This window comes from Lepeophtheirus salmonis, chromosome 13 (genome assembly GCF_016086655.4).
Source record: "Lepeophtheirus salmonis chromosome 13, UVic_Lsal_1.4, whole genome shotgun sequence".
NCBI lineage: Eukaryota > Metazoa > Arthropoda > Copepoda > Siphonostomatoida > Caligidae > Lepeophtheirus > Lepeophtheirus salmonis.
The window spans coordinates 5,296,893-5,323,790 of NC_052143.2; the positions used below are offsets into that span (position 1 = coordinate 5,296,893).

The 26,898-nt window shown below is 29.9% G+C and overlaps 1 protein-coding gene across 1 annotated transcript; it reads left to right on the top strand.

The window, feature by feature from the left end:
• The first annotated feature begins 516 nt into the window (after positions 1–516).
• LOC121128509 (neo-calmodulin) lies at positions 517–25,437 on the top strand. Its single transcript, XM_040724090.2, has 2 exons — positions 517–896; positions 24,323–25,437. The coding sequence occupies exons 1-2, from the start codon at positions 747–749 to the stop codon at positions 24,845–24,847; spliced, it is 675 nt and encodes a 224-aa protein (XP_040580024.1). The 5' UTR covers positions 517–746; the 3' UTR covers positions 24,848–25,437.
• The last annotated feature ends 1,461 nt before the right edge of the window (positions 25,438–26,898 follow it).

Consider the following 26,898-nt stretch of genomic DNA (forward strand, 5'->3'; position numbering starts at 1 on the left):
CATTTCATCAAAGGCCTCCTTTTAGAAAGAAATTTCTATCTACTTTTTAAAAATTTCGTTTTCAAAAGGATCAATAAAATTTGCGTCTTTAAAAAAATGTATTTATATTAATTAATTTAAATTATATCCTGTGTGATTATCCCAGATAAAAACGGACATTAGGGCACTTTTTCCCCTATTCTCCCCCCCCCCATCGGCCATGCAAGTGTTAAATAACGGCTAATAGAGAGTTTATCTATATTTTGAATTCAAATACCTATAGATTCAACCTTTTGAAAATGTTTGCTAATCAAATAAAATTAGGATGATATTACAAAACAAACAGAGTTTTTGTTTAATAATTGATGTTACATCAAAAACAATAAACCGGAGAGCACAAGAAAAAAAGAAAAGAATAAAAAGCAAGTCGGGGGTTAAATGAAAGCCGGAGCGCAAAAGAAGAAAAAAAACTTAAGAGAGCGGCTTTTTTATGCAATTTTTTTTTTTTTCCAAAAAAAGTCCTCTTTTTTTATCAAAGGCTTTTTATTTTGGTATGCCTTACTTCTGTTGTTTGGTTGTGTGTTACTATTCTTTTTGTGTTTGTGGTATTCGGATATAACATTTCTTTTATTTTCAGTTATTGTTTTTTGTTATTTTAAGTTCTTACGTACTTCTTTTGTGTCTATTTTCTTAAGTCTCCGGATGCCATCCTTTTCATATAACGAAAAATAATTAAAATTAAAATTAAACATTAAGAACAACTCAAAATGGCCTCAACATCAAAAGTAGCTGATACAGCAAAAGAAAAAGACATAGGGAATCCCGTCCATAAATTGTCTGAAAATGAGCTTGAGCGTGTTACAGAGGTGTTTAAAATGTACGAAACGGGTCTGCGGGAAGCTACAATTTATCCAAAAGTAAGAGGCTTTTTTCTTTTATTTTCTATTTTGCTTTATGTGGACAGTGAATATTTTGATAGACTCCTGAGTATTTTGTTGAAGGATAAATAGAGAAATGTTCTGAAACAAAAGGACATAAATTAATTCTCTGAAAAAACACTTTATAAAGGTCTCACAACAAAGAGTGAAAATATTGTTTTGTCACTTATTTTACTTTTAAGGAACAAAGACATGCATCACTTGTTAATATATTTTATCTTTCAAACACATCTGTTTTATAATTGGATATATATGAAATGTTTAAAAACCTTTCATTCTCTCATAAAAGAAGTCAATTAATTAATTCAAATTCTATATAAAATATTTGTATTATATAATTTTCTCTTTTAACAAATAAAATGTGAAATTTAAAGAAAATATTTTAAATATTCATGTTATTTTTATTATTTTTTTTTTTTTTTAATATTATTTATATATACATAAAAACTTTTATTTTTTAATAAAACCTTTAAAGTATACACTTTTCAAACTTTTAATTTTCTTTATTTTTTAAATGAACGTATTTTTAAAATATATATTCATAATTAGTCAAGAAAATATTTTAATAAAAAACCTTTGTTAATAAATAAAAGTGTTAACAAATTTATAATCATTCCTTAGACCATTGGTTCAGAAATGATGGTACAGGAAAGCTTAATTAGGGGGGAGTATTTTTTCGATATGAAATAGTCTTTATAAATATTTTTCAGTTAAAAACAATGAAAAGTCAAGAAATACGTCTTTTTATATAAGATCATCATTCAATAAAAAAATAGTTATATTAAAAATAACGTTGATTATTGAGCCTCTTTCATGACCTAGGAGTAGTTAATTAAAAAAGAAAATCATAAGAATTTCAATTTAAGAACAAGGTAATGAGATAAATATCTTTAGATTATACGTAAAAAAAATATAGTTATTTTCCTAAAAAGTAAGGGTTAACATACTTGGCTCTTGGGGACAAAAGTATAGTTTTTTATGGTTGGGAAATTACGTTATGAACTCAATAAACTTTTAATGAATTAATATTTCGTCTATGCCTCATTTACTAATACTTTTATAAGCGTGTACCCATATATTAGACTGTATTTCAAAATACAGAATTGAAATAGAATAATCAAAAAACATTTTCTGCTATATTATAATTAAAATATGATTTTTTCATGTATTAGTTTTTATTTGATTGTACTTCCACAGAAGAATTCACAAAAAGATTCATTCCACAGCAAAACATGCAACAATTTTAAGAGCAAAACCACTTATACTCATAATTTACTGATTTGTCAAAAAATTAGTCTGAAAATAAGAAATCAATGCGTTCATTTGTTCCTGGGTAATGATAGATAACTTAGCAAGGTTAATTATATTCCCCTACAGAAATGATTACGAAATTTGAATTGTGTCTTACTTCAACATCAATCAGTCGCTTCATTTTTATCTAATGTTGTTCAAAACTTGATTGTAGGTTAATAAAAGAATGTTTATTCAATAGATGAAAATTTCATGCTTGGTAAAGGAAGTAGTTTAGATTTATGACCCCTCAAAAAATAGCTTGTAGTAATTTATAGCACAAATTTTCAAGGCCAATTATAAGTTATGATAATTATAACAGGGTAGAAAATAAAAATTTCATACACTCAACTATGTAGACAGAATCAGTTTGTGAATCCAACCGGTCGGATTATTTTTTAGATGAAATAAAAAAATGGCTTTAATCACACAAAGACAATAAACAGTTCAAACAATTGTGAATTATTAAAGTTATTTAGTTAATTAAATTCACTTTAAACGTTTCAGTTGAATAAAATGTATTCCAGGATTAATAAAAGGTTTTAAAGATTTTTACATTTTATATTAAATAAAACAATAATATGTCAAACGTTATTTATAAAATAGTACAATGCTGTTTATTTTGATATTAAAATAGTACTTTTATTCAAACTTGAAAAAGTGTTCAATCCGTAAAATTACCAAGTTGACTTATGCACCATAGTGTAGCTGAGTGTGAGGAGTTTACAAAAAATTATTTTTTATTTTTCCATCCTTACTCTGTTATATACTCGAAATTGGGATGGAATATTAGTGTTAAAAATTAGTGTAAGCTATTTTTTGAGAGTGTCATAAATCTTAAAAAATTCAATTCAAATACAAAAAAATATATATATTATGAAATTAATATGTTTTAAATGACCTACAGACGAATTTTGAACTTATTTGGATAAAAATTGACCTACTTTGTGATGTTAAAGTAAGATTTTAATCAAATTTCGCCTCCTTTATTTTTGGAGGCAAAAAATAGGTTTTTTCTCCCTCGTCACAGCTGTTTGTAGCTAATATAATTAAACGTCATGACAACTAAGCTGCTTTCCTACAAAACATTCTTCAAATTATCACAGTTACCAAGTTGGTTTTTAGTTTCTTTTTTTTAACATGTACAAAATTCACCAAATTATCATCATTAATCTACACCCTGCAAAAAATAAGCAAATTTTGAAAAAATGTTGTTAACTTCCATGGTCGTTTTGTCGTAGAAGGGCCCAAAAACTTTTTATATTGTAAAAACTACAATGTTTTGTATGAAGTAAACTAGACAAGTCTTCATATTTTCTTTATTTAATAAATATTATTCAAACTCAAAATGGAGTAAGAATTTCGATACAAATGAAATATTTGTTTTTACAGCTTTTTATTAACTCTCAAAGTTTGGCAATACATACATTTAATGTCGAAATAAACAAATAAAAAACTATTCATAATCGCAATCAATTTAAAACGATGAAATATATCAAATGTATTATTTGATAATATTTTGTCTCAATCACTTTGTTCTCTTAAGAGACGAGAACAAAGAAGGGGAGAGGAAATGATCTAGCTCATTAATCCGACGTTTGGCAAATAAATTCTTAATCGTGGAACTTTAGTCTCCACAACAGTAACGGTAGCTTATTATATTATCTTCCTCTCACCCAATCTTCTTTTCTCTGCTCATTGTTCAATCAAAGTACTTACACACCTAAAACAACCAAAATTTTAGAGTAGAAGCAAGGAATATTCTATTACAAAACAAGATTTTTGTTATTTTATATGTAAATTGGTTAATCCACATCAATGTAATCGAATTTTATTATGGATTATGCATTGCTTCGGAAAACAATTCATAATAAAAATCATATTTTGCGATGAAGGCATAAAAAGCCAAAAGATTAATTGTGCCTTATAGATCCAGGCCTTATCATACGCTCAGTAAATTGTCTTATGAATTTATTGTAGTTCCTCAAATAAAGTAACGCCCTTACAGCTGAAATTTATGGGCAATCGTTTGTGAAAATATTTATCCAATTAAATTATTTCATTTATTTATGGTAATTATTTTAGCTTTTACGCATTTTTATTCAAAATAATAATCCATTTCATATTTTAGATTCGATTGAATGCAATGTTAATTTTCTAATCCCTTTTAATAACTTTGAAAATAGAGGCTCCATGTACAAGACATAAAATTATGTATGAGACAAACCTGTTCGACTAATTGTTTTAAACACTCATATGTATTTGTGAATGATATAATTATATTTGAGACTCATATAACTTATTTGCAGTCAATTTAATAACGACTCTTATCTAAAGATTGTGAACTCGTTTATAGAATATAATAGATTATATTATCCAATATCCATACTACTCCATATCGGATTTAATTTTATGACTATTTATATAAGTAATATGTTTAAATGTGATGATTTATAGATTATTCATTTTGACTTATTTTAATAATTGCAATTTATTGAAATCAGAAAGAAAGAATATATATTTGATCACTAACTATAATTTGTCAAATCGATGAGTTAAAATCACATATGCCTACACGCCCATACATTTTCAAGCAACTGTGTGTGTTTATACAACATTTATACACCCAATCATGTCTTGACGTTACTTATTTGAATACATTAATCAAATTTATGGATTTACTAATGGCTTCATATTTTATTTCAATTTGTAGATAAATTATATAATTTAAATTTTTGACTATTACTTCATAATATTTTATATCACTTAATATCATAATAGTATTATTCATTTTATTCAATCATCGTTGAAGTTAATTATGCATTTTGTTTAATTGTTAATTGGTGGAAACTAACAGCAACCTAAATTACCTATCTTCTCTTGAATTAAATATGTATCCCAATATTCAGAATTGATACTATTATTGATAGAAAATATATACCATTTTTCCATTAAAAAAACGAACACTAAAAGCAAAAAAAATAAAAATGGCTATTATATGGGACTTTAATTTACTTATTTTACAAAGAATCATTAGCTATTGGAAAACCATATAAATTGTCAAATAATAATGAAATTTGTTGATTATAATAAAAAAAATATTTTTTTAATGTAAACTTTATTTTAAAACCCTTCAATGAGATATTTTAAAGAGGTATTTGACAATTAATTTAACTTTCAATTTACAACACAAATATCTCAATAAAGTAGTTTAACGTATTTAACAAGTTACTTATTCATTTATTTGTTTAAAAAATAGGTTTTTGATGTTTGTTTTTATGACTTAAACCTTCGATAGCTTTATCATCTAGAATGACACCCTTTGGTATTTTTTCTTCGATAATTTCAAATTGCAATATTAACTAATAGTACAAATTAATGATACAACAGTGATAAATTATCAATTTATCCACCATTTTGCCAATTAATCGATACTCGATTGCTGCAAATTAATTTTTTTTAGTGGTTTAGCTAATATTGGTTTAAGACCCAGTAGAAAAGACACAAAAATTTCTTCTTAACTAAATATTATAGTTTTTCCAGTTTTATTAAGGATTTCATTAAAGACAATGTTTTTCTTATCTCATGAAGAGAATAAGTTCATTGTCTGAATTGTTGGTGTGTTATAGAAGAAGTGACTATTCCTTTGATTCCTACGACATAATTCCTTCAAAAGGTGTACGATTTGTTATGTAAGACTCCATTTCTAAGCTATCAATGTAGCAATATTTACGTCTATGACATATGTAGTAAGTGCTTTCTGTTATTCAATAATTATTTGCCTCATATAGTTTGTGGAGTAACGAGGCAGTAGCAGTACGGCCAGAAAGATTTTGCTATGTTTTAGGCCATTTGGCAGCATTGATTTAGAAAACTAGAAAGTTAATACATAATCGACCGATTAACAACTTCCAATGAATCGGTAATAGATAATTGGTCAAATTGCTTATCGGTACATTCCTAGTATGAACATAGATCAATTAAAAGTAATAGTAAAATGAGAAAATTAACATAACTAATATGCTGACCGTGGATATTAGTTGTTGACAAGCTTTTCAATATCAAATAGGATATTAGACAAATGAATAATGCAGATTTGATTTCAAATAGGGCATGAAAAACTGAAAAACAGAAAGGTTTGTCAACTAGTAATACATATTAACAACCATGAGGTGGAGCCACTTCAATAAAGTAATCAATTGCCCAAATTGATTATTAGAGGATCCCGAGTTTAAATCACTTTTATTTAGTAAACAATATTTATGCACCATTACATTCGTTTTGAGTTTTTGAATTCATAAATTTAGAATGGATGAAAATCCATATTCTTTAAGATACCTTGGTGAGAAGTGAGTACAATATTACTGAGAAATGAAAGAAAATTGAATAAATGTACAAAAAATTATGGAAATGTATGTGTTGCAAACCCATCAGATATTATCTCCGTCAACTCTTTTTGAAGGTCTTCAAAAGAACATCATCCACCTGCCAAACAAAGGATCATATGTAAATTGCATCAAAATGACTTAACTTTGTATATGTAAATACTAATAGTTTTATAAAGAAAGAAGTCAAAAAGTATCTTTTTGAATCATTATAAATAGAATATTTTATATCAATATATATATATATATATACCTTAAAATCACCCCAGGTTAAACAATTATGACCTAAAGTTACTATATTATACACTTTAAGACAACAAAGGATATCTCAAAGTATTTACATTTATAATAATGATATATTGAAATTTGATGTACTTACATATGTTGAGAAATGTGTGTTCATCCAATCATAGTTATATAAAATGTACACTATATACGTATAAATAATTACTAATGCGTGTGAGAAAGCTCAAGAAACAAACAATGAAAAAAATTTCTTGATATTCTTTTGAAGAGAGAGAGAAAAAAAAACTTATTTTTCTTTCAACAAACACACAAATGTTGTTCTTCTGTCTTTGTAATTTATTTTTTGAAAAAATAATATATATTTTGACTTTCTAATGGTATATTTATTTCTTTAGATATGCTTTGATTATCTTTTTGTCTTCTTCAAATATTGACTAATAAAGAAACTAATGAATATAATCAGGAAATTATATTGTTTTTTAGAGCAACTTTTTCCAAAGTTTTGTCAGTTAGGGCACCTTTTAAAAGTATATAAAATCGTCAGGCACCCTAGTTTAAAATATCACTAAAACTGACGCTGGATAGCTTAATACAAATGTCCTATTTGTTTAAAAGAGACAGCAATGAACAGAGAATAATAAGAACTCTAAATAATACGTTAACCTTTAAAAACACAGGTTGTTAAAGTGATTGACAAGCTCAGATGAAATGCAAGAGGTAGGCTTAGGCACCATTTCACAGTCAATCGTGTACAGTTCTTATGAGACTCTTCTTTTTAGAAAGCCATAGATGATGCTTTTGTGAAATCAAATTTAATTTGTGGTTAAGTGATAGAACAATATGATGCAGTCACACAGACTACGGTAGACTATTGGCAACGGTACAACATATTCTAGGGTTAATTATATATATCTATATTTATTTATTTAAAATGATTTTTACTTATATTCTTTCATAATATGTAAAAAAAATGTATTTATGTATTCAAATATATTTACATAGTAAATGTTAGATTTTTTAAATAGATGTTTTTTTTTTTTGATGGAACTCTTGGCACAGTCAGGGGAAACCCCAGTGTGACAGAGCAGATACTTTGAGAAAGACTGATTTAAATAATATCAATGTGTGTAATTATGTATCGTGCAATCTCTTTCAGTTAGAAATATTGGATATAATTAAAGAGAAAGAAAAATAAGTCTACAAATATTGTAAAATACATAAATTTAACAATCATAAAAGTAAACTAAATCCACCTTAATAGGGGAAGAGGGGGAATATTTCCTTCTCAAACAATTGGAGATAACCTACACACATTTGGTTGCTTCGAATATCATTTCAAGTAAAAATTATGAGTCGATTAATATTGACTATTTAAGACGAATACATACTAATTATTAGTGAACAATGACAATGCTAAATACAGCTTTTTGAAAAGAAAAAAAAATCTTGAACAATCAATTAAAAATAACAATATAAAATCCCAATAATAACTAGTCCGTCTACTTCATGGTTTTTCTTTATTTTTCAAACGCTTATTCATTTTGTATTAAGCAAAATGGCATAAAATCTAATTGATAGTCGATTTGGTTCGCTAATGCTATTTTAAATGTAGAAGATTATTCTCTTTATAGTAGTAATTCAACTTATCCCTCCCCTCCCCCTTCCTCATCATATAATAACTAGCAGATCGTCTTAATTCATTTATACCATATGACTCGCTCCCGCCTTCTCCTTGCGCTCTTACACCAATTTCATCTCTATAAATGACATCATATATATAGCAGGTTGTCCAAAGAAATTGGGAAAGTCTTTAGAGGCTTATAAACAACGAACTAGATGCGGTAGAACCATAATTTAATATAATTTGAAAGTAAATTTAATGAAATTCAATTATTTATAATGAAATCACCCTCTCTTGATAACGTCGGCCACACGGCGCCTGAAGCATTCTCAGGCCCAGGTAACCTCGTGCAGATCCAGCTTTGCTATTGATAAAGGTAATGGATATCTTCAGGGCCTCCACAAACGAATTATATTTGGGACAAGGGTCATATTCAACCTTTCCTCAGAGATAGAAATTACATTGGTTTAGGTCTGAGCTGTTTGCAGACCAAAAATCCAGCTTAAAAGATGAGGAAATATTGTGGCAAAGCCACGTTGCACGTTTTTGGCCTTGTGCGCCGGTGCACTGTATTTTGTAGGAAGGTGAAATCATTACAAGATCGCCCGGGTCTACCAATACCGCGTGGCTGAGGTTATCAAGGAAGGTGAATCTAATTAAAAATAATTGAATTTCATTAAATAAACCATTATGGTTCTATCCCATTTAGTTCGTTTGATATATTCTGTTAAAGATTTTACCAATTTATCTATTTATCTGGACCACCCTGTAGATTCTATGAATCAAAAAGATTACTAAAAGGTGAGAAAATAAGGTAAATTTGTATAAATGTATGGTATGGTTCTGTTGAGTTTTTTTTTATTTAAAAAAAATATAATATGAGATACAATCTTGAATAAACATTTTTGTATAATACTCCAAAAATGGGCGAACGAATGACTGTTTGTAAGTTCTTTTTTACAATGAATAAAAGGATCGATTTTAAAAAAAATATTTACAAGATAATATAATTCGTGCTCGGGATCAGGTGTTTAATATATACATATATATATTTTTAGTAATGTAGGAAATTTATTATTAACAACTATATTAGATAAATATACAAACTTTTATATTTGTTAACTCAGTTTCCTCATAAAAAGTTTTTTTAATAAATACAATCCATAAATTTTGTTTTCAATTTTGTTGCTATTTTTTCATATAAATTTTGTATAATTTTGAATGGGGTAAAATATCAGTAATATCAACAAACTTCGGCCTGTTACTTTCATTATCTATTTATAATCGGACAATTTAATTATTCCGGCAATATATTAGTCCGACTCTTGTAAAATTATTTGTTTTTTTTTTTTTTTAATTCAGTCCATCACAGTATAAACATACTATCTTTTTAAATAAGGAACGTTTATAAAGATGATTTACTTCAATCTATACTAAATTCCAATCACAAAGAACTCATACCTATATAGGCTGGTATACAAATTGAAGTCCTCTTTGAGACAGTCTAGCCTCCATTCTAAAAGTATGATATTGTTTTGTAATTGGCACTATTCGGAAGAGCTGACACAAAACCTATCGTTGGACGTTTCTTTGTTTTTATGTTTGTTCCCTAGAAACAACTATGTGTCCACCAAAGACGGCAACACGGCAGACACGTCCAAGAAGGTACAACATTTCCGCATGGAGAACATGGCTGCCTTCTGGCTGGCAGACTTCTGGCCTTTGCCTTACCCAACTTGAACCCCCCGGACTTGGCTCTTTGGTGCGTCTTGGAGGGTAAGACAAACAAAATTTATCATGCGAATGTCGATCCCCTGTAGACCGTAATCATGGAGGAGTGGAACAACTTGTCATCAAGCTTCGTCAAGGCCAGCAGTGCTTCTGTTCGTAACCTGTATTGAAGCCACCATTCAGAATTGAGACGACATATTGAGTAAAAAGTGTAGGAAATTCTTGAATTACTAACTTTTGCTGGAAAAGTTTGCCTTAAAAATTGGCACAAAATAAAAATATGGAGTTGTGAAAACTGCTTTTAATTTTTGAGGTCTTACCTGTAAATTTGTTAGATAAGGAATAACTCTGAAATATAACACATAATGAACTTTTTGCACGAAAATACCTTTTATAGATTGTTTGAAATTGTTGAGACATGAGAGGCATTTATTTTTGGCTCCTTAAAAAGTAAGATTTCATGATACTATTTATTTTTCTCTCGTTCAAAAACTCAGAAATCATTTTTACTTATTTTACGGAATGGCTTTCTAATTGGATTTTCATAGAGGCAATTTTTCTTCCCTTATTGTCTTGTCTTATAAATGTATTGATGCCTGTTACAACAACATCTATATGTATGAGTATACACATTGATACTATTCCCGTGAGAAATACTCAGAGTACATCTTACTTAAATATTAGACTGTTCCGAAATTATTGAAAGAGGTTCGTTTGAAGGGAAAAGGAGAAGAGTTAGCTACAAAATTCCAACAGCATTGATGTTCTCATTAATTTGATAGTCGAAAAATATCCCATAGTTATCCAGGGACTAAATTGACATTTGTAAATGGTTATCCATTCGTCTCTGAACATGGAAACTCACAATGATCGGTCTTACTCTTTGATACACATCAAACTGGGCAAAACTATGTCTGAGATCCACACTGACCTCACTATCGTTTACCCTGATGTCTGCCCTAGTCGTGCAACTATTTTTCAGTGGGCTGGTGAAATCTGAGATGACACTTTTAAGCTCGAGAAAGGTGTCGCATCAGGACGTCCCCAGGACCACAGTCAGTCGATAAGCAATGATAGAGTATCTTCGGATGACAGGAAAGGGGGTTTCCAACCTAAAAAAGAACCAAACTCACCTGAAATAACTTCTACTCATGGTTGGCAACGCACGTTCCCACATATCCAACAAAATTAGACAGTTCTTAACGGAGAGAAAGGTGGAAACAATCAAACTGAGTCCTTACAGCCCGGATCTTGATCTCTGTGACCGATTTATCTTCCGCAATTTTAATGCACCAGCTCCGGGATTACGATTTTGAAAGCTATGAATACCTGCCACGCAGTATTCAGTGGGTAAGGAAGTTAGAGAACGAAGAGGAGCTCTCCAGTAAATTGAGGGAGTTGGAAAAGTATTGCCATGATGATATCCCAGACGGATGAGACTATGTGACATCATTGAGTACTTTTTTTAAACTTTTGAATGAAATTTCTGGTCCTACTGGGGACGTCTCAATCATTTCGGAATAACCTAATATCTGAAAAAAAGAGAAAATAAAGTTTATTTACATAAGTATGAGATAGATACTCCATTAAGGATTATAAATGAAAGCATTGATACAAAATATACAACAGAAAGGGTTTTATTCCAAATACTCTAAACTTTGTTGTGCTGCTATGGTACATCTACATAGATATAAAAGAAAAAGATAGAAATACAAAAAACCTCATTATAAGTTTATCTTCTTCATTAAGTGAGGTCTTTTTTTTCAAAATGTTAATTTAGAAAGGGGGAAAAGTTTATTTTTTTTTCTTTCTTTCATTCTTCTGTTGTTTTTGTTTTTTTAGTTTGAAGAGATTTAATGACAGTTGCTTGGTAGAAGGAATTAAAAATTACTTTTCAAGGTTTATTTAAAAAAAACACTTTATACCCTTTGTGTAATATTATAAATCCAATAAATTTAATAATTGACCTATGGATTTTCTATTCCAAGGTTAGTAAAAATACATGGGAAGTTTGAGCTACTTGAGAGCGGCTCCGTTGTAATATTTGAATGACCTTATATATGAATTATAGAAATTTGGACAAATCTTTTCTCATCTAAATTTATAACAGTCATTTATATGGAAAAAAACAGATCCGTGTAAGGAATAAAATAAGTATAGCCAATCGAAAAGGAAAAACGGTAGATTCATTTTCTCTTTGTTATTCAATCAGTAGTGGGGTTGTTAACATCTCTCTATGAAGTAGTCATTCTCCCTGCCTTTGATGTAAATTAATTTAAAAATGCATCATAATTTATATATATATATCAATTTAAGTATAATTATAATATTTTCCCTTCATAGTTAACTTGTAAATGAGTTAACTTTCTAGTTTCATAAATTAATAGTACTTAACACCTGTAATTTATCACCATTTAGAAAGGCACTTTAGGAAAACTCACTGTAAGCCTTCGAAAATAAATAACTTTTATATGCTTAAATTACAATATTTTTTATAGCCGGAGTCGGAACAATTTTTCCGACTCCTGACTCGAACTCCACTAAAAAAAAAGAACTGAAAACGACTCCAACTCAGCATCCTTGGAGTAAAGTACTCATCAGTCATCACATCATATAATTTTTTTTCTACAACACTAAATCATATGAATAAGTATAAGTATTGAGTTGTTTCATTTGAGGGCGCTCATGAAAAACAGTGAGTAAAACCCAAGACTTCATGGGGAGTTATTTTCTAAACTATTAGTACCAAACTTGGTTTTCAGCCGACACCTAATTACTCCGGGCAATGCCGTGTACTACCACTAAAACTTGTAATACAACGATTTTGATACATGAAATGAACTTGACACTGAGCTCAAAATCACGAATTCGAAAATTTTGACTCGAATCTAGCACTAATGTATATGAATAAACACTAAGATTTTTTTTTTTTAGAAAGAACTTTAAATAATGTAATTTTAACCTTATACATATCTGATTGTACATATCATTACCTTCATTTCTTTATAGCTCATATTTTATTCAAATCCAAATACTTGACGAAATTTTTTCTTACATTACATAGATATATGTACCCATATACATATTTTATATGACCCTGATAAAATCTTCTTCAGTGTCTTTTGACTCCCTTCCACCCTGACAAAAAGTCACAATTTCCTTTACTGCTTCGTTTTTATTGTTTTCACAGATTACATATGTGTATATTTAGCTTTGTACATAAATATAATATCTGAATTTCGTTTTAACTATATACTTTTCAAAAAAATGACATATTTTTTTTGATAAATCATGTCTTGACACAAAATATTTTGTTATTTTATTTTAGTGTAGAGCTTTATTTTTAGGGTACTTTCTTAAATACTCGTGTAAATACTTACAATATATATATATTACATGTGTGATCAGTCAACATAAATACAATGATACGTCTTCAAATTGATTCTTAATTACATTTGTATCTTCAACGAACTATTCTCTATATTAATATAAAAACTATACTTTATTTTTGTAGGCAAATTATTTTTAATTTTCTAGCACAAATTATTCACAATTTTTATAAACAAATTAAACAGATGAATCATTTGAAGTTGCAAAAAATTGCCTATAGAGTATGAAGAATTCATCAACAAAATGAAATAATGAGAAATTGGTAAATTAGTTTTGAAAGACGATATCGGGGCCAAATTATGCTTCATTAATCAAATGAACGCTTTAAACTATAGCTGAAATTTTTGGGTATTTTATTTTATCAAAGAAATTTGAATAAAAACCTATAATTGACAGAAATGGGTATGTAAAATATTGGACTGTATGGGGTAAGGTAAATAGTTATTGGCCGAATTTATAGATGGCGCTGCAATTGGCAAAAAATTGTATTTCCTGCTAGGTGCAAGGATAATACCTTTTTATGACTAGTTTTAACTCGTTTCATCCAGTAGTTTGTTTACAAAAACTGTTTCAGTGTAAACATCTTGTGTGTTTTTTTTTTTGTTTTTTTTTTGATCGAATGGATATATTGGAATATCGTGCGGCCATAAATGGCTTTGTTTTGGATGGATTAACGCCTAAGAAAATTTGTCCAAAGTTGACCAAAGTTTACAGTGACTTTTTTATTTCCATGTCAAGTGTTAAAAAGTGGACCACTGAATTTAAACGTAGTTTCACATCCCTCGAACATGTTACACGTGAAGGACGGTCAAAAACTGATCCCATACTGGACACCATTCAAAAAATGCATAGTATTGTGTTGGATAATAAACAAGTTAGATGGTTGAAGCTATGGGGATATCAAATGTAAGGGGTGAAACATCTTGCACAAAGAATTAGGAATACAAGAGGGGTTCCACATTTGCTATATACTGATTAAAAGCAAATGTGGAAACGAATTTCTCACCAAATCTTTGGACCGATTCAAGAGGGATTCCATTTATTTTGTGCGTATTTTATGTATAAAATGAAAATAATTTTAAACTGAAAGTTGACAACTTTTCACTTTACATATATTATGTAAAAAAGTTTTAATTGAAACCTTTCCTTTTCTGGTTCTGTGCAATATTTAATTCGAGGGTGGAAATATAAAACAATTTTGAAAGTTATTTCTCGGTATATTTTACTTTACACACGTATGTGGTAATCTTTATTATTTATCCTTGATTCCATATAGATTTATGTACAAATATTATGTTTTTAAACAAATATTATTTTACACCACCAACAAAAAAAAGGGGCTTTCTCTTATGAAAGAATACATTTAATATGGTGTATATATAGATTTATATCAGGAGATTGATTCAAACATTTTCTCTATATACTTTGATATTTATAAATTAAATATTTGTTTAATACCTAGGTATATATACATATGAATGAAGGACTCTTCATTTTTAAGTCAAAATAACAGTAGTAGTCATAAGTACAAGGTGCAATAAGTAAATTGCCACTATTTTTAAAATTTATTTTACAAGCCATAACTAAGGAACAGAATAAGGAATACTTATGCTGTTTACTCAATTACATTGCTAAGAAATAATTTTATTCATTAAGCCCTCAGTTTTTTTTTAATAACAAATTAAATACAAACTTTGAAGTGTCTACAGGAATTCTAAAAAAGATTGACAAAATCCAAGTATTTCTTTTGTTTCAGCTTATTCCTGTCAGCAAGGGATTGAAGTTTGGTGAATTTTCGGCATTGAAGGAAGTTTCTTTGACCTTTTCAGTGCTTTACATTAACATTAGTTCGGAATGGGCAAATTTAATCTGTCGGACAGGTTGATTAATTGTACGTACGTTTTAACATGTGACAAGTTATATTGATCTGCTCTAGTTTAACAAATTTAAATTGTCATCCATCATTTTAGTCCTATAAAACTCGAGCACGGATATTGCACAACTTACACAACCTGCATATCCACAGAATGTGACTGAGGTTTATACCATATCCTCAAACTTTAAAACAGGTTCTTTTTTCTTTTTGTAGAGCCTGTAAAATTAATGTAGAACCCCTACTCTTTGATTTCTTGTCAATCATTGCCTATGTCAAGAATTAACTTATTCTAATATTGTACGATTCGTATCCTATTTCCTCACTTAACCATATTTTCATCGACTTTTAAATCCCTTGACATTCATATCATTGACTTGGATGGCTTAATACACACAATTTCTTGCAATTTGGCACAAAAAATCTATTTCTGGTCTTGGAAAATTATATTTAATGCAACCAATAGTCTTGAAGTCATAATTTGATTATTTCAGTACCTTTTTAATGCGCTGTATGGTCCAAATGTGTATGCTAAGAAGGTTAGAAATTTCACTGTTTGACTCACTTGTGTGGATGAGAGTTAAGGCTTATTTTCTTTTACAAGAATTAGGATATACAAACTCTTAATTTCTACTTATGATGATGTGTACAGTTTAACAATAAGACAAAGAATAAGTGGTTGAATTTATATTTGAAACAAGCATACGTTGGCTGAGTATCAGCTGACTAAAAAGCATACACACCCTGTACACCTTTTCTCTATACCTAGTTATATGTATGTAGATTTGCAATTAAATTGTTTTTGTCCAATTTTAGTATTATACGTATTAAAAACAGTTGCAAAACATTGCCATTTCAATGTGTTGTGATTGTGGGAAAAAACTTTCAAAATAGTGTTGTTTATCAGTGAGGGACTTTTAGTAAAACGGATCTAATACGTTCTATATATCTGACAAAAAAAAAGCCATAACTCCACGGGGTTATCAGGACTTCTTATCAAATTTTATAATACTTTTACATATGGATTAGCCCGGATCCTTGAGGGTGCCTAGTAAGAGATCTTTGAAGAAAGTAGTATTGCTGATTTGATTTGTTCAGGAACTTTGATTTTGTTCCCTAAAAAAGGAAAATATGTTTAGAGATAAGAAACTTTGGTCAAAATACTCTACTTAACTAATTCATATAAAGTAATGACAGACATACAAAATATGAGGTCGGTGAAAGTTATTCAAATTGTTATTACGAGCGAACAGAAAAGATTCATGAAAACAAGTTCACATAATTTATTATTAATTTGGCTGATTCTAACAATAAAAAGATTCCTGCAATTTTGCAAAAAAAAAATTGCAACTATCTCCTACGCAACAATGATTATTTGACCATTTTTCCTCATTCAATGGATTCTGATTGCCATAAAAAAAGATTATTTAATTATATTTTCATATACATTTTAAATGTAAGGACCTATTAAAGTAATACTTGCAAGGAAGTCAATGAGTTTTTATAAAAGCCTGTAGGGGAAATATATATATTTTCCCTTCAAATTTCTGAATTTCTTGTTAATATAAAAGGCCAAATATTCTTCGTTTGAATAATAATAAAAATTACTATGATTTTGTTATAACACACTTATGAACACTATATAACCCATCCAAAATCCATTTTTCAAGATACTGCAACATAATTGTAGTATTGTTTAACTTTGTGTGTGTGGGGGGGGAGTCGACGAATGAATCCATCTCTCATAGAAATTCTTTTTTACAATAATTAGCTAATTCATTTCTTCAAACTCTAGCTTCAAAGTCAAAAATCCATTATTTTTATGTCACAGTTTAAGAATAAGAATGTCCTATCTGACAATTTCAAATGGACCCTGAGAGGGAAAATATTTTATTTTTTTGCTCTCTAAGTTTGAAGGTATTAAATATAAGATTGGCCAGATAGGACATTGTTACATTGATTGCCCACTAATCAGAGTAATGATCAAATGGTTAAATCTGTTCAAAGTAAGTTGAACACAAACTCTGTAGGGATGACTCACTTTTTAATGGAAGCTAAGTGAACCAAGGGGATATTATTATTTTGCAATCCATGGGTGTGAGTTTGGTTCTTGGTCGATCTTAGAGATACAAATGTACTTGCAGCTGATTTAGAATGATATAAAATTATTTTTCCTTAATTTGTTACAAAATTTTAATTTGTAAAAATATATCGGAATGGATCAACAAAATCCTGCACTTTTAGAGTTCCAAATTTTCCTGGCATGTTTATGAAGACGAAATTGCGGAATTTTGTTTTTTTGAAATATAAATATAAACCTTTCTCTTAGTAGCTATAAGGGAGTCAACAACAAAAATATTCACATATTTTAAGACGCATATGCTCTGTTGTGATGATTTTGTGGGACAACGATCAATAAAAAAAAAACAAGAAAATGCTGAGAACTCAAAGATGATACTTATCGACGGGAAAGTGGCTGTGGACTCTAAAACGACCAAGGATTGGCTTCAAGAGCACATTTGCAACAGGGTATTCAAGGATATTTTGTCTCTTTGTACCAGAGCTATCTTGAGTCAAAGGTCAACATCAAGATTGTACCCGGTTCAGGGACAGCGGGTCTTTCATTTCAATGGTTATATACCTTTATTTATATATATATATATATAATAATAATATACTTATTCATTAAAGCTAATTTATTTTAAAAGTATATATTGTATTTTCTTAATAAAGTCTATATATATAGGAACAAAAGTACAAGAATCGAGACCGATAAGCAATATATTGGGTCTTGGTCCTACTTTTTTGGTTCCGGTCCTAGCAGTTCAAGAGCCAGAACCACATGAACCTCTAGACTGATAAGGGCACCACCATCTTGGTAAACATAGGTTCCCACACCACCAATAAGTCCCTTAGACTCCATCCTTTTGGAATACTATAATTTAGATCGGCATCTAGTTTCCAGGGCCTGCGTGCTGTTCAGGACCCAAATTGAGGCATTTATCGGGATAAACGGAGACTACATAGGGTGACATATGTTGTCAATGATTGTATGTACTCATTGGTGTTTTTTTTTTTTTTTTTTAAATGTTAAAAAATGAACATTTTATGTTAATTTAAAGTACATAAATTAAAACTGTCGGATTTGGTTGTTATACCTTATTGAATGTACATCCTACTAAGTCAACATCATGTTTTGATATCATCAGATGTGCGTACAAGCTCATAATAAATAAATAAGTAAAAATAGTGTCATATACCCATAACATGACTATTTTTACGGTCAGTGAGTAATTCCAAGAGTAGCAAAGAAAACAATAATAATATTTTTTCAGATTCTTAATGAAGTACCCCGTATCCCCTTTCACTCTCTCCCTTGTAATGAGGAAGCCCCACCTTTCTCATTTGAGCTTTCGACAAATTAGTAGTCATAAATTTATATATGTATAATATATTTAATAACAATCATAATGACTTCCATCTTTTTTTTTTTCTTCTCTACTTTTTAATGACACATTTTTCCAAAAAATATATTTAGTTTATTTTTTATGTCTTTCTTCTTTTCTTTTTCTTTTCTCTCTCTCTTTCTTAGAACATTTCTTTATTATTTTGCCCTCGAGGCTATTCAATTTTCTTCCTTGGCTTTTTTTTCCTTCTATTTTTTTTTCTTTTTATATCCGTTTTTTACGAGGAAAGTTAAAATAAGAATATGAGAAGGGGGATTCTATGTAGTTGGAATAGAATATATCTTCTAACAGCTCTTGCAATAACCATCCATAGATGTAGTTACATTCATTTATGTATTGCTCGGTTCTATGTACAGTATATACATATATAAGTTATAATTATTTTATTTCCTAAATGTTTCAAGATGTATGCGTAAACTGGTCCATATGGAGGATTTTTTTCGTTTTTCATTATTTAAAAAGGAAACTCATGAAATGGAATAAGGTACATATATAAATATTAGCTGTGTAATTCTTATACAGGGTGCATCTAATATACTAATGGGAATTTAAGTTTTTACCCACTAAATTATGAACAAATCAAAATACGTACAGAGTGGGGAGGCAAAAATATACGGTTAGGGAAATGTTGAAATAGTGTTTGTATAACCTTTTATCTTTTAATAACAAATTTTGGATACTGAGAGGTGTAGTACAGAAAATGTATCATTCAATATGATCTCCAATGACCTGAATGATGACCTCGATTCTGCCCCCTAAAGCGGGTGCACGCCTTCATGATATTATCTTCAGGGTAGTCTGTCCACTCCTTGTCTATGGTAGCTTTGAGGGTATCTGCATTGCAGTGGGAGGTCGTATTAGTTATTTTTCTCCATTGTACACCACCACCAATAGTGTAGGGGGTTGAGATCTCGGGAACAGGTAGATCTTCTTGTACCTCTCGAGTCTTTTCTGATTTAATTTTTTCCTGAGGAGGTTCCTTGGTCATCCAACATAGGAATTGAGGTCGAAATCTACATGGATAGCCACCCTGATTGTATTGGGATCAACACTGAGGTCTTTGACTAGCCTCTTAGTGCTGGTTTTAAGGTCGGCATCTACCATAACCTTTAGGATGCTGATAAAGGCATCATTAGTCTTCTTGTTGAGGCCATTACTTCCATGAGATATCTCGGTCCCCAAATCGGTGTTTCTAGCGTTCTGGATACGGTGCACTATGCTGATATTGACGCCAGTAATCTTAACGATATCCTTTTGGCTTACTTGGGCATCAAGGAGATCATATACATTTAGTGTTTGGCCTATTGTTTGTTCATTTTTCATTGTAGTGAGCTGTAAAATACAAGAAATAAAAGATTTTTGAAAGGAAATGGAAAACTTTTACAAAACAAAATTTTTAATTCTGAATTCTTTGTGCACAATATTAAAAAAAATTAAACACTCTTTTTTGACATCCAACTCGGTATGCACATTTTAAAACATACTAACTGCCATAACATGAAAAATGAGTTTAAGAACTTTTTAGGGGAAATAAATGGAAATTATTATATTGTAATTTTTTTTCGCAAAAAATTTCTGCCCCTATATCTGAGAAGTGATGTTATCCCATTACTGTCCAGACGTAAAATTTATACTTTATTGTATTCTTTTATCAACTTTTTTCAGCTTTTGAAATATTCCAAAATATCAAACCTGGTTTAAGAGCTCACTTACATTAATTAGTCATTTTATCAGTTTCCCTTGACAGATCGCTTACTACAAGTTTGACTGTTTTTTATACTTTTTGCCAGATAGCAGTGAATGCTGGGATTTATCTATATACATGTAATTAATTATTCATTTTCGAAAGATATGAGAAATACCAACATAAAAGCAGATTGTTTTTCTTCTTCGTGAAAATCCATTAAAAGAAGTGATTAAATTAGATTAGTTAAAATTACCTAGCTTTGATGTAATCTCACATGGTTGTTGATGTAAAATGGTTAATTACTTACATAGAAAAAATGTTATTATAATATTCTTTAGTGATATGTAATACTCATGTCTACTATTTTACAAGTTACCGATATTTAATATTATTTCTAAGTAAAGATATAAATAGATTCTTTAAAGCATATAACTTTACTATAAGCCGTCCCATCGATAAATACATACACTTAATCACTTTCATGCAGACAATTTGATCAGAAATATTTTTCGATGTAATGGAAAATAATTACCGATAAAGAATTGACAATCCAAAAATAATTTAATTCTTACAAAGCAAAAATATTAAGAGAAAATATATTTTTCTTCCAACCTTTTCTTTTTCGTCCAAGTATGTTTTTATGTAGATATGCCATACATATTACTTGGTAGACAAACTTTTTTTTTTTTTTTTGATTTTCGAAGAAGTAGTTTTCAAAAGAACATATTTTCAGAAAAGTGACTTATATATAATTTTTAGTTGCATATCTTTAATAATAACAATGGCGACCCATTCGTCGGATAAAACTCTTACTTTCCGTAGGAATATAAAGATTTTGTATTATAATTCAAAGCAATGGTGGCTTGGATCGACTTTCCATCCCAGGAATAAAGATTTTATAAAATTGGCTCAACTATTAAAATTCCCATTATTATAGATTTTTTTATCGGGAAAAAAATAATATTTTGTTCTCTTGAAAATTGTCAGAGCACTAATACTTTGACATATACTTATGTCAATTTGCCACTTATATAAGGTAGTTACATATTTATAAGACGATGGTTCGGGGGTTTAAACAGTGACAACATAATATGTATTACGTCTATATAATTAATAATCTTTGGAAAAAAGTATATTTCAACTTTACACCTAAGATTCAATGGAAGATTGAAAAATATTTGGACAAATACGAAACTGCCTTGTATGATAAATACTTTTTATTAGATAATGAAGTAAGAATCTTCTTTCATTCTTTCTTGCATATCTGTTTCAGCAACAGGTACAGACATATTTTTACTCTTAATATATTATTAAGTGCATCTTTTTGAAACAGCAACCATTTCTACATAAGCTTCATTTTGGCATTAATGTTTTATCTCCAAATAGGGTTTCATTAAGACAAAAATGAAATTTTTTAAAAGTACTTCACTTCAACAAGCTGGAATTGTTTCCTACTATATATCCTTTAACTGAAGATATTATCAGATTATTCATGTTTTGATATGTTTTTTTTTCTTTTTACTATCCATTATAAGTAGTTTTATTAACAAATATGTAGCGATAACATAAAAACAGGCTAGTATTTTTTTGATGAAACAGGGAAAAGCGCATTAGAAGTTTTTTACCTCAATAAAAAATTTAGGATAATTTTTTTAAAAGTCAAATACAATATTAAACCATTAAAAGCTGTCCAACAAGTAATTAATATGATTAATATTTGTTTACATTTCTATATAAACATATTGTATACGAGTTTAGTAAATTTGATCGTGCGGTATTTGTACTTTAAAGATAATTATTATATAATAAATTTCAGTTGGTTAGGATTGTTCTTAGCCAGTTAATTTTTTTCTTCTTTAAGTTATTTTTGCAACGAGAATACTTATGCACTCTTCTTTAAAATAATTTTCACGTCATGACGTCTCAGTATCTTTTACGCTCAGTGTTACCAAAGAACCTATTTTTATCAGTTTTAGTTTATTTTAAAAACCGCAGCACCTGAGGACTTTATCACTTTTTTGAAATAATATAAATTATAGTACTCATATCAACGGATACGTTTATCATACTGACGCTTTGTTGAAAAAGAACTATCTCAGGCTTCTTTTATGGTATCGCCACACAAATATTAAAAGTAAATGTTTAGTTAAAATGTAATCGAGGCATGAATCCTTTTTGTTTAAATACGAAGCACGAAAGATTCTAACTGTTTCATCCTGAGTAGGTTATAGCTAAATGTTATGATCAGTAGTGGATTGATACGACTTTTACGAGGAAGGGCATGAACAAAGTTTTAGCGCTCCTAAACTTTAAATTTAAAGATGTCTATTTTTTATTTTAAAATTACCTTTTTGTTATGAGAGTTTTCAGATCTTGTATTTGGGTTAGAAAAAAAATCAGATCTTCCTTCGATTATGGCGCCCATTACAAAATAGTCGACTGATTTTTTTGAATAAATCTCTAAAACAATTCCGATTCCACCCACTTTTTTATGGCTCTGTGTACAATAGGTTGTGAAACTTCGAGATATCTTGCTTGGACCCTCTTGGACCCTTTTTGACAGAGCCTTTCTTCCACTTTAACGTTTCGGACTTCCTGACGACCTAGAAAGTGGTCCTGGAGACGTCCCACTGCTTGAAAACTTCCATCGGGGTTTTATCGAGCGTCAAAGAGTACGCGAATAGAATTTCGTTGATCCCATTCAAGTGTCATTTTCTCGAATTGTTCCTAAGCTAGAGAGGTCAGATTTGTTTGTTTTGTAACTATCTGTTTATACTTTAATATATCAGAATATGAATAGATTTCAATTACTTAATCCTTATTAATTATTGAATTTGTGAGTGCTCAGATTTCAATGACCACTCGGTACCTCGTTCCCCCTTCTACTCCACCACTAATTATCATGTGGGTAAACCTCAGCCCAAAAAAGAACAAGTCCCCTATAATCAACTTTATTTTTTCTATCAATAAATAGAAAACTTCATTGATAGTATTGACCATAACTAATGACACAAATCCTAGTCTAAATTTGTATGTATCTTGTTCACGTATATGTTCATGGATCTAAAATAATGCGCAGAAGAAAAAAAGATAACTAACCAGTGGAAAATGATAAATTCATTAAGGATTCTGTACATGATGTCGGACAAAAAAAAAAGAAGAAAAATAAATCTTTATCATTACTAAAACATACATAATATATAAATACATTCTTTGAAGGGATACTTGGATTAATGAAGACCAAAATCCATATATGTACCATAAAAAAAAAGGGGGGAGGTCGAACCAATCAGTAGACATAATATGCATGCATATATACTTTTAAAACTTTATTTGAAAGGAGGGAAAAATAGATTGGTAGTAAGGTATATAGAAATTCACTCTGTAATATTAAATTTCCAATTTTCTATTCATATACGTAGGCATGATAAAATGTAGAGTGGGGGGGAAGAAAAGTGAGAGAGGGTATAGATATAGGTATTTTTTGAGGTGGATATTTTGGTAGAGATATCATCTATCTACCTACAGCAACTATATATACATATATGTGTGTTGTATATACTTATATAATACACAGGATATAGAAAGCATTATTTTCTTTGCATAGAGTCACAAGAGAAAAAATGATAATTTATTTTATTCGTTAAACCAACCATACATAAATAAATGTATTTCAAGCCTTTCATTTACTATTTTTCTCTTCTTCTCTTTTCAGGATTTGGCAGTTGCAATGAAACAACTGGGTCTCAATCCCACAGAAACAGAGATCCAGGATCTCATCAATGAAGTAGAAAAGAATGGTTTTATCTACTACCCCTCATTTTGCAAGGTCATCATGCGGAAACTCCGTGAAGATAATGAAGAAAACTTTCGACAAGAGCTCTTTCGTACCCTTGTCGGCCCCAAACACAACACTGCTGATAATCGACCCGCTCCTCTGTATCGCATTGATCGCGAATTCCTATCCCTTGAGCAATTTCGTAACATTATGATGAATCTCCCTGAATATGTGTCTGAAGAAGAAATTGATCTCATGTTTGGAGCCGCAGATAAGGATAATAACGGACGGATAACATATCGAGAATTTAAACGGATGTGTGGGGATCCCAAGCCGGAGCCCATACCGAATACTGTTCCAAATACGACGGCTGGAGCCACGACCACTAAAACTACCACAGTGACTACTGAAGTAAAGAACGGAACAGCTACAAAAGTAGTGGAAACAACGAATAAAAAGTGAAAGCTTTTTTTGGCAGTTAGATTGGTGCTACCAAAGGACACAATATATTTTACATACAGCAACGAGTGAGGTTGTTACTTTGTAGATCTTGTCAGGACGTACGAAATGATCATTTTACTCATTCATCTTTTTTTTAAAGTGAGCTTATTTGCCACTGCAATAAGGAATTGTATAACACTGCTTATCCATAATTCTTCCAAGGACAGACCGCCTACTACTTTTTACAATTATTATATGACTACAATATATGGGACTCAAAGTATTCTTATCAATTATATAGTTACATATTATCTCATTTTTTATTAAACTTGTTTAATGTTGATGCAGTGTTCGGCTTAAAAAGATATTTAAATACCTAGAATAATTAACATTACTACTACTTATAATAATAATAATTTAGTTTTTATCCAGTTATTTGAAAGAAATCTTCTATATAGTTTTGGTATTTCCATACAAAACTAGGGGAAAACATTCCTCAAAACTCTTTTTCTTTTAAACCCCTCATCCATCACTGCGAATTGCTTTCTCTTAGATACTTTTTTTTTTTTTTCATATCTCAAGAAAAAAATAAACCTATATGTTCAAAAAAATACACATACAAAATACCCCACAAACACGTGATAAACCCCTTATTTTATTGTTGAAGGACTACTCCAAAATATATTTCATTAATTAAATAATACTGTATACCTAATTATATTATTAATATCAACTTCAAACCTACAATGATCTTCCCTCCCCTAAAATATGTTGATTAAGTGTTTTTTTGTTTGTTTCTTAGATTTGCTCAATATTGATGTTTGTATTTAATTATATGTGTTTTGGAATCTTAGTGTTTTCCAAAGCGGTTGTTACAATGTTACAGGACTACTTTGTTAATCGATTTTATTATTAATAATATTTATTTTAGTGTTTATTTATAAAAAAATTAATAATAATATATATAGTTCAATGTATAATTTAAAACTTTGACTTATTTGACCTAAAATATAGTTTGTAGAGTTGTTGAAATTATCACCTAAAGAGAGAGCGATATATTTTTTAGTTAGCCATATGGGGACTCCTTATTATTTTCCAAATATGCTATAATTATTATTCCATTCTTGAGGGGAAAAAATCTACAATAATCAATTGTACATGTGCTCATGAAAGATGGAGAATACCATCAGGTTGATCAAGGCACAAGGTCGAATATCAAGAGAAAGATGGCTCATGAGGCTGGTGTGAAAGTGTATCGTTTACAAAAGTGGCAGCTTCTCAACGAGACTACCATGGACAAGAAGCAAAGGGAAGACATCTTTGATCTTCATTTCCGAGATGTGAAGGTCAATCAACGTATCTATTTGGACATGTCACATCCCCAAGTACTTCCTGGAATCCAGGGACATCACTTGTAATAGTGGAACTGCTTTCAGCAGGACAAAGCATCTTTACATACTGCAAAGTCTATACAATAGTGGTGCCAAACCACTTTCAAGCTCTTTTGAAGCAAGGTCATGTGACTCCCTTCTTCCCAAGATCTCAACGTAATGAACTTTTGCATATAGTCCATTGTTAAGAGGGAGGTTAGTGTAAGTTCCTACTGTAGCGTCGACGACTTGAAGGCCACCCATAGTACAACTTGTCGGAGGAGACTATCCGAACAGCGTGTAAAGAAGTTCCAAAGTGTCTTAGACCTGTAGTTACTCCAAATGGTGGCCATGTGGAATGACCACCCATTTTGAAGTAAACTTCACGTTGATCACAATGGAATAAAAGGATGTTTCAAGAAATAAATATTTTGTACTTTCTTGGCTGTTTAAGTTGTCCCAAGACTTATGGGTCACTCTGTGTGTAAGTTATTTCTTATTGTACTCAAAGTAGAATTGTGGATCGACCACGTAGTAAATCTTGCTTATGTCCTTGGTATCCACAAAATCATACCTATCGGCCATACTTGCATGTTGTGTATACCCAGTGATGTATAAAAAAGTAATTTAAGGCGTGCAGAATCATTATTAAAAATTTAATAAAATTCGTAATACCTAGAGTTGGATTCTTCCTAAGACTAA